Source organism: Coffea eugenioides, chromosome 10 (genome assembly GCF_003713205.1).
Source record: "Coffea eugenioides isolate CCC68of chromosome 10, Ceug_1.0, whole genome shotgun sequence".
NCBI classification, from domain to species: domain Eukaryota; kingdom Viridiplantae; phylum Streptophyta; class Magnoliopsida; order Gentianales; family Rubiaceae; genus Coffea; species Coffea eugenioides.
Window position 1 is genome coordinate 36,230,199 of NC_040044.1, and position 9,918 is coordinate 36,240,116.

General features: G+C 33.8%; 1 protein-coding gene and 1 long non-coding RNA gene across 2 annotated transcripts; both read right to left on the minus strand.

The window, feature by feature from the left end:
• LOC113750779 (polyglutamine-binding protein 1-like) lies at positions 1 to 6,125 on the minus strand. Its single transcript, XM_027294722.1, has 13 exons — positions 6,096 to 6,125; positions 5,998 to 6,032; positions 5,821 to 5,899; positions 5,609 to 5,687; positions 4,704 to 4,787; positions 4,465 to 4,625; positions 4,121 to 4,177; positions 3,312 to 3,471; positions 2,943 to 3,123; positions 1,863 to 1,976; positions 1,191 to 1,316; positions 962 to 1,013; positions 1 to 439 (listed from the first exon to the last, which is right to left on the minus strand). The coding sequence occupies exons 1-13, from the start codon at positions 6,123 to 6,125 to the stop codon at positions 287 to 289; spliced, it is 1,311 nt and encodes a 436-aa protein (XP_027150523.1). The 3' UTR covers positions 1 to 286.
• On the minus strand, positions 6,123 to 7,714 carry LOC113748670. Its single transcript, XR_003464437.1, has 3 exons — positions 7,670 to 7,714; positions 7,517 to 7,557; positions 6,123 to 6,244 (listed from the first exon to the last, which is right to left on the minus strand). It is a non-coding gene; the product is annotated as an uncharacterized LOC113748670 (long non-coding RNA).
• Positions 7,715 to 9,918: the final 2,204 nt, after the last annotated feature.

Genomic DNA, 9,918 nt, shown 5'->3' on the forward strand with positions numbered 1-9,918 from the left:
TTGTCTCAGAAGCATATTTCTCATAAAACTTTGGGTTGGAATACACAAGAATGCTCTGTCATCCTAGCATGTTGCCAACGTAGTCTCAAAAGTTTCTCTGCAAAATTTCCAAAATCCTCACATTTCATAGAACTTCAAATAACCCCTCTCCTCCATTGAAAAGATAGGAAAGTAGGCACGAATGTTCAAAGCTAAAGTGGTCTCTTTTACATACTAAATTAAAGAAACACTACAATAGAGGCAAGCTACAAACCAAGTCCAGAACACATGATATTCTCAAGCGTGTTCAGTCAGCATCACCAAGTCCATCACTTCCATCACCTCTCTTAGATATAGGAGCAAAATTAGAACTAGGCTTCTTCTTTTGTGAAGCAATTTCAGCATTTTTCCGCAGGACTGCTCCAGGAGATGGGTAAGGACGTTGCTGAAAGAGAGGACCCTGAATTCAAAAGTACCAGAAACAATTCATTGGAATGAAGCAAGAGACGAACAATAACAGGTGGGCTGTGAAGTTTTCTATGAGAGACTGTATAAACCTGACAAATATAACTACCTACCATTGATGTGATGAAAACAAGCAACTGACTAAATGAAACAAACATACTCGCGCAAGTTTGACTGCACCAATTCTTGCAGTTGTACTAATAATACCTTACTTTATCCTGGACCGCTTATAGCAATTAGAGAAATACTTACTAAATCAGATATGTATATTCCTTTAAACATTTATGACAAGATATTTCCAAATGACACTAACAATTTCAATCTAACAAAAGAATGAACAAAATCTAGGAATCTTTTTCCTCCCACCTCCACCCATCTGATTTCCAATCCCACCAAAGGACAAGTCATTCATGTCAAAAGCCATGCTACTGTTTAGCAGGAATACCCACTTCTTCCCCATAAAAGAAACAGGCAAGTATGAAAAATATAATTCCGGAATTAAATACACAATGTATACCGTGGCAGTGGTGTCTGCAGCCCGTGGTTGTACTCCTTTCAGGCCTACAACCCTGCATAGGAGCAATAACTAAAGTTGATAATAACTTCTTGCAAGTTTTGATTTGTCTAAATAAACTAACTAGTAAGATAATAAGTAACAGAGAAATGTCCATGAAGGAAAGAACAGACAGAGCAGAGAAAGAGTTTACAGGGTCAATTACTTGAATTAAACAAGGAAAAAAACATACCAACCACCACGCGGAGCATCAGAATACGAGCTTGGATCCATGGGATCCAACTCATCATCCTCAGAATATGAACGTTTTCTAGTATCTCTTTTATGTCCTCTTCCCATTGGTGGTTTCATGTTAGACCTGCAACCCAGAAGGTCAGTTAATTCTGCAGGGATGGACTCTAAACAACTTTCCATGTTTCATATTAAACTAACTGTGGACAGGTGAATACTCTACTTAATATGGAGTCAATTACAGAAACATCACCTATATTCAATTTTTTGCATGAGAACACCACCCTTGTGCCTTCCCACAAATTGGTATATAAATGTGACAAAATCACTGTTCTAATTCAAAATATCCTTTCACAAATGCCTATTGGACCAAGCAAATAAGCAAGTAAAACCAATTCCAAAGCCCTAAGACCCTCCAATGCACCTGTGCAGTCTATTCCTAGGAGAACACTTCTTTAACTACCTAAAAGTAATTACCCAAGGACATTTGATTGTAATAATCTACAAGTGTGTTTGCTTATATGGCACACACATTAAGCAACAAAAGTATTTCAAGTGCCGTACCTTTATGGCAACATAAAATCATCATTTCAAGGTGAACAATTACAAGTCGATGGTACAGTTACAATCATCTCCAGATCAGTGATTCAAGTTTCCAGATATAGTAGCCTACCTCGGCTTGGAAAATCCCTTGTCCGAAATTTCTCCAGTTTTCACAGCATTGGAGCCATGCTGCCTGGTTTCCGGCTGTGTCGACAAGTATTGGCTTTGAGGAAGATTCAGAACCCTAAGTAAAGACAGCAGTTTATATTTGTAGAACAGAAAAATACTTGCAAGAAGCTAATCACTATAATTTTCATTAGTTGAAAAGAAAATCATAAAAATCTGTAGTGGACTTCTATGAAAAGCCGAAGCTCAACTGTCACACATGAGCCATGTCCATAGTTAGCATTTTCAAATGAATAAGCATCCATCTATGATCACCTACTGAAATATATTTCAAATAAAACCTTCCACAAATATTGTCTTTACTCCACAGTTTTTTCGGGGATCATGCATAATCACCAGGGCATCAAATTTCATTACAACGGGAACATGACGAAAGCGATGTGAGTGAATATGAAATATAGGATAAAAAAAGCGTATTATGTATCAGCAGAAGCAATTTGTAGAACAAATATATCTACCCAATACCAATGAAAAAAATTTCAAGTCTTTAATCACAGGGTAGACATGATAAATGGACACTTGAAAACAGCATTAACAAAAGAAACCAATTCTTGGCACTACTCAAGAAGTGCACATTCCCCTTTCCCAATTCCCCATTCCCCTTTTCCCGATTCTTAAATCCCATCCCTCCCCTGCCTTTTATTTTTTTTCTTGTTTTTAAGGGCACATTTTACTATCAAAAATCTGTCTAGTATACTTGGCATGTCACAAGCTTGCCACTCATACAGATTTGAATTTTTTTACCTCCATATATGCAATTAGTTTTACTATCAAAGAACCTGAATTAATGGGTCTCAACACCCCAGCTATTGAAGCTGCATGAAAGGCCCTTTTAAGTAGTAACACTCAAATACACGAGTGTAAAAATTAAATAAAGCAACAAAGGAAAGGAACATTACAAATATTAAACAGAAACAGAACCTAATATTAGTCATTTTCTTCTGTCAAACATTTACATCAACTAAAACAAATTATGTAAGTAGCAGTACAACAAAAAAACAATGAGCTCAACCAATGACCATACCGAGTGCAATGACTGCAATAACCCCATGTCTGTACGAGGCCTACACCCCATCCACCACATCCCATGCATTTATTTGATATGGATGATTTATCACCCTGAGGATGAGAGGAGATTTTAGGTGATGTTCCTGGGCGCTCCCACTGTGATGCATTGGTCATCCTGTTGTAATAATAAGTTTGACCTGTGAAGACACATGAATCATGAAAAGGATAAGTGAGAGTGTTATGTCATCCTCAAAGGTTCCAGTAAGCATTACCTAAGTGAAAACTAAAACTATTAGAACTTCAGCATAATTTGAGAAGAATCATCCCAAAACTAACGTAACCAAAAGAGGAATCTACAGGTGAGCAGCCATCACATAGACCATACCAGTCCTTTCATCCACCGCCTCTTGCCAATCTTCTGGAAGTTCTGAATGTGATGCTGCTGGAAACATGGGTGCAGCATCGGTTGGTCTTTCCCACTGACTTGTCCCAGAATTTTCATTATAATAATAGAAAGAGCCACTTGCAGGATCCCTTGCCTCAATCTGATGGATATTTCACTAGGTTAAACATCAAATAAGAAAATGGAATATATCTTAATTTAGTAGGGAGAAACAGAGCATAACTTTGTATGAACCGCATGAGGAGTTCCTAAGAATTTTAAAGAAACCTCAAACGATGAACTGAGCTTCATTTAAGAAGAGATAATCAATGGGAAAGACTTTACAGTATTGGCCTCCCAAGCAGACTTCCACTCAAGTAACCTTTCAAATTTCCTAGTTTGAACTTTGCCCAACTCCAAGAGAGTTGGGATGGGTATTTACAAACAATTAGGGCAATGTGAAGCCAGAAAATACTTTTCTATTCTAAACCAGTGGAGACTATTATGTCAGTTGGATCATTCTCAGTCCTTGTTTTACCAAAATTACTTAAGACGAACCATTTTGTTACAGACATTAAGCGTATGTTTAGGCCATGTTTCCTGACATTATTCCCCATGTAAAATATCTGGTTCTTAGTTACAAAGAATATAGCATAACCACATAGAACAGCTGTTTAACTGTATGTCATCCTCCATCATCCATTAAAATCCAATTTCATTCAATCCATAAATCAGGGATGCATATAGAAATTACTCAGAAATACATTAAGAAAAAGAATTAAAAAAAATCGGGAAAAGGAATTAATGCTCACCCATCCTGGAGGAAGCTTCCCAATTGCCATGTTCTGAGATGACACAGCTTCTGTACTCTAGAAAGAAAAGTACAAAGGAACATTTAACTGGACGACCAAATAAAAGGTAAAACCAAATATACCAAGATAAGAAAACACATTTGACACCTTTGAGAGTACCATACAAAAAGATATATAGACACATATGACAGGTATATCACTTAATGGCAAAACTATTAACAAATGTTATTGTTGCATCCTCAAGATTTATTGCTTCCATAAGAGCATGTAACATCTTACAAGGTGTACATATCCAAAAAAAAAAAAGAAAAAGAAAAAAAAAGACGAGGGGAAGATGCACTTGCATTATCAGGTAGGGCTTGATTATTAATTTTTGGATCATCTTTCAATATGCCTCTGGCTCTCAATTTCTGCTTGAGGTATTCAGGCAACTCCTTACCCACAGGCTTCAACCTGGATTCAGCACCATGCTCTGTATTTCTTTGGCTTGTTTGATGATCATCAACTTCAGATACATACACGGATATTAGACTTTGACCAGCTTCATAAGATAAAAATTAATGACCAAGGAAGATAATTTTACCGGTGGCAGTGATATTGGCCTTTGAAGTAACATGATAAGCACCTCCACCCGGAACACCGTATCCATTTCCAATTTCCAAGTTACCTAACACAAAGATCAACATTCATTAGCTGTTCACCCAAATTTTGCTAAATTGCATTTTCTAATAGTCAACCCTTTCTTTTAACTAGAGAATATCTGACTGCAATAAAAACTGGCATTTTGATACTTTTAAGGAAAAAATTTTGTCTTCCTCTTACATTGCTTACCACACCCGAAGGCAGAGGAGAGGGCAGCGTACGTAATGTAAATAAATTATAATTAATCTCTCATGTAAACCAAGTAACTAGATAAAAACACATTAAAAAATCAAAATTAATATTTACATAGAAAAAAAGGAACAAAATGACCTTATGCAGTTGAAAGGAAAAACAGAGCAAATAATTGCAGTATTAAAATAAATCGTTCTATGGTACAAAATCATGAGTGTAACCTTTATAAGGTGGAAAACATAGCTAAGGGATCATACAATAACAAATGTGGAAAAATTAGATGCACTTCAATCAACTTTATCCTCAAGTCTTTTTTATCTCAATTCCTTAAAGTAGTTTCAATTCATTAAAGTAGTTTTATCTGAATTCCTTAACGTAGTTTCATTCTAGGCTTCAACTGAGCCTCCATGTTAGCAAGGTTAAGTATGCCAAAAAGAAGGGTCATAAAACATTCTTGGTGGCAAAACAATGTGAAGGAAAGATCTCACTATTTGATGTGTTTGTAAGTCTAAGAAATCATGCGCATTCTAAACCACTTCATTAGCTCTCGATTTAACTAGCAAAACCTTCAACCATGATAGCAGAAAAATGAACATTTGCATGTTTATTTCCAAAAAAGTGAGTGACTCAACTAAGATAGACAAGTGGACCAACCTTCCTCAGCTAAGGTAGATTTTCCACGCTTTAGAGCCATTTGAGTACGATGCTCATTAGTCATTTTAAGTAGATGCTCCTGTAGATTCAGAGTTCAAAATGAACCTTAGAACATCCAAATGGAATATAGAAGGCTGTGATTCACATGAAATGCCAAAATAAATAAAAGGAAAAGAAGGGAAAAGACATAGCAGACTCAAGACCTAAGACACCTTTATAGCATTTGGGTCATGACGTCCTGAGAGAATGTCTCTCTGCTCTTCCGAAGTTCCATTTCCATACCCTGCATCTCTGAACTTACAAAATAACATGAAATTATTCATCATGTTTCCACCTCTATTTGCACAGCTTCTAGGGTAAGTAAAAAATGAAATAAAAACAAAACAAACCTCTGACTCTGTATAATTTGTTGAGTGGCAACTTCCTGGAACAATACAGGCAACCATGTGATTAATCAAAAAGTGAAAAAGAACAGTCACTTCAATGCCTGTCTTAAGACGAGAACATACTTGCTCATGTAGCACAGCGTTCTGAGCAGCAATTTCAATATCATTTTGATTTTCTGCTTGCAGTTGAGAAGAGCTAAATTCCAGATAAGTCTGCATCCTCGAGGTCGGCTATTCCAAGCCCACTTCACTAAAGTCAAATGCAAAAGTCCTTGAATTTTAGTTAAGAGGCATATCAAGTAAACATTCAAAAACAAAAAGGTACAGGAAAGGAGGCAGAAAGAGCAATCTCTATATGTTTTCATGATAATCACATTTTCTGATTTACGTAATCCATCCCTTCCCCTTCCAAGAACTTCAATAGGTGGTATTGTTAAAAAATTAAAAACAAAAAACACACACACACACACACACACATCTGAAATTTGAAATTGGTCCATTCTTCGTTCCTCTTGAAAACTCATCCGCTCTACTGCTACACATAAACCTTCAGAACTTACAATAATCTCATTCTGATTCAGTAAGTTGTTACAGATATCTTCTAGATCTATTTTCAACAAATTGAAAATCATATTCCCTTACATCATCAAACGTTTCAAAATTGCCAGACTACCTGTATGACCTGTCCATTGTATTGTCTCCTGAAGCTTTTTAGCCCACATTCGCATTATATACAGGTCAAACTTTAATCAACACTAGAGTATTTACATTCTTCAGCCAATCTTTGTGACTAACTGAACTTTAAGAGAGAATATTAACCAAAAAATGCACACCGTTAGTGCCAATCGCTTATGCTTCAACCTGAATAGCAAGCACAGAAGCCAATCTAAAGCCAATCCAGTGACAGGATTTAGACGGAAGGTACATTTAACCACAACAAACTATCTTTAAGTCTCTAAAATGCACAACATTTGATCCTTTATGAACTCAAAAATACTTTTTTCCCAAAACCCTTTACTAATTTGATTGCACAATGCAGATAAACTAACTAAAATTCCTAATAACACACTCCCTGTTTAACCCTTAACAGCTTGTTCATAACCTAGCTAATTTTTGGACCATTATCATTTACATATTCTTAAATTTTCCTAAATTTCAAGTTTCCATAACATAACCTTTGGTGAAATTTCCAAACTATTGTTCAATCATATTTTTCAAAACTAAATAAATCAATAAAACTTACCGAGTCTAAACCAGCAAGGCCTGACATGAGCAAGTAGAACTAGTAAATATTTAATCGAGTTTCAATGGAAATAAAGATTTTATCCAAGTTATTTAACATCATCTTTTCATTCTAAAATTTATGATTTTCAATACAAACCCCCACCTATACCCACGAAAGAAAAAGGAAAACAAGAAATCCACACAACACTTATTTTCAATTGAACCAGCTAGCAAAATCTGGTAATATCCAATTACTTCCACTTTTCCCAAAATTCAAAAAAAAAAGTAGCAAATTTACCAAAGCTATAAGAACAATTTCGAATTTCCCAGCTCAAGTCACTGCATACGAAATTTAATAACAAAATTGCATCAATATTAGCTAAGTATACATAGACTCATGTTACAGGTAATTTAAGAAAATCATTGAAATCTGCACTAAAATTAAACGAACCTGGAATTCGGAATTGTTTAGCGAAATTTTTATGGTCATCTGTTGGAAGATTCTTCCGTTTGCAGGAGTCGGTCGATGGTTTTAAACGTTGTCACCGAAGATGGAAAACTCCAGGCAAAACGACGTCGGAGTAAGGGAAGTAAAGCAAGTGTATATTGCCGAAATAGTCCACAAGTTTCCAAGAATTGAGTATTTGACCATTTAAACTTGAAAAGGGATCAATTTCATCGTTAATCAATTGTTCTACGGTGCGCAAGTAGTCATTCAAAATTCTGTAGATGATTACTTGATAGGATACAGCCTTCTTGTCAGTTTCTTTAATGTTTTCGTTTGTTTTTTATTTTAGATTACAAATTCTTTTAATAGCTAAATTAGATAAAAATAAATAATCTATCAAAAATATAATTTTTACTAATTCTGATTATTCTTTATAACCACTTTCTGTAATTAACTTATACAAGATCTAAATCAAACAAGAAAAAAAAATATTCCAATTGATTTTATAAGATAATAATTTATAGTTAAAAATTGATGATTAATTTATAGTTAATAAGAAAGGGATTTAGGGATAGAACAGTAAGTCGCTAACGTAGCATAAAGCTGGAAAACTTTTATTTGAAAATCAATTAGACGATCACCAAGTATACTCAATATATGTAAAATTGATTTTTGTATGCAGATAATGAAAGGTAGAAATGCAATTTTAGTCCTTGATGTTTGGTATGTGCCCTAAACTGGTCTCTAATCTTTGTATCAAAACAAATATGATTTTCAATGTTTTTGGCTTTAGCACATTTAGGACTAATAATCAAAATTAAATTAGCGTTAGTCAACAATTACAATTTTGCATCGTCGTCCCCAATGTTTAGAGTTTGAATCACTATAATCCATTAAGTTTTAAATAATGATATTGTTCCATGATGAAATGAGATACAAATTAGATCAGTATTGTGTTAGATTCTAATATTTAAAAATGTGGAAAAGCTAACTAAAATTATTTTATCCTTTTTTTTATTTTAATTTCATTCATGCATGCCACTAACTTCTTGTAAGCTTCTTCTTTTTTTGGCATTATTGGTTTCGAAATTCGTTTTGCACCATGAATAATTAATTGATGATGATTTTAATCGTTTGTTCTCTTATATTGACAATTAAACACTCCATCAAAAATTTCAACGTTTAAATTAAATTGATCATCTTCTTTTTTTTTCTTTTGCATTACAACAAGTTATCAATTAAGTTTAATATATAAAGTACATATCTAAAACATACATTTTAGCCACAAAAAAAAAATCAAATCTACTCACACACACACACACTTGTATAATTGTTCTCAATCCTAACATAGATATATATATATATATATATATATATATATATATAATGTTCAATTTGATTTCAATAAGATGGACTAAGTTTGAATTGAAAAGGGGAATTTAGTAGAAAAAATCTTGAAAAAAAATAAGTGTTGAAAAAGAACGGTATAAAGTGCCAAAACTTTATTTAGGAGAATACACCAAGATATGCTGAGTTTAGTGACATAATTAAATTCCTTCAGACTACAATTTTACAACTTATGTTAAATTAAAGGCAATTGGTGACAAAACTTGGCAAGAAAAATATAACAAATTGTTTAGTAGTTACAACTTCAAACATTTTGCCAGGGAAAAGTATAAACATGTCACCGAGTTCATAGCAAAATAAGAGTAAAAGAGAAGGAAAGAAAATACAAACAAGGGCTTCGTTTGGCAAATAAATTTTTTGTGTGTTTATCTAAAATTTTACTGTAACTTACTGTAGAAGTTGTAGGAAAATTTTTTGAAGTTTATAAATTTTTAAATATTTTGAAATATATAATTCAAAAATTTTAAGAAATTTTTTGAAATTACTATAATTAAAGTTATTAAAAAATTTGTAACAAATAAACTTGACGAAAAACTAGTTTGCCAAATAGGCCCAAGCTCTGAGGTTAATCATGATTTGTCAGATTTGTTATTCACCCCGTGGCAGCATACTACACACTCTTTTGAGATTTACTGGAGTTAAAAACAGAAGGACAAAGGTCACATTTTTGTTCCCGAAGATAATAGGAGAAATTAATTATCCTAGAATCAAGAGTTCTTGGTTTCCTAATATCTACAAAGGTTATCTTTTTGTGTTTTTTTTTTCCACTAAACATATGCAGCAAATATTCACATATTTTAGAATTGTCTAAGAACTAAGTTAAACCAATTTACTTTTTGGGTTTG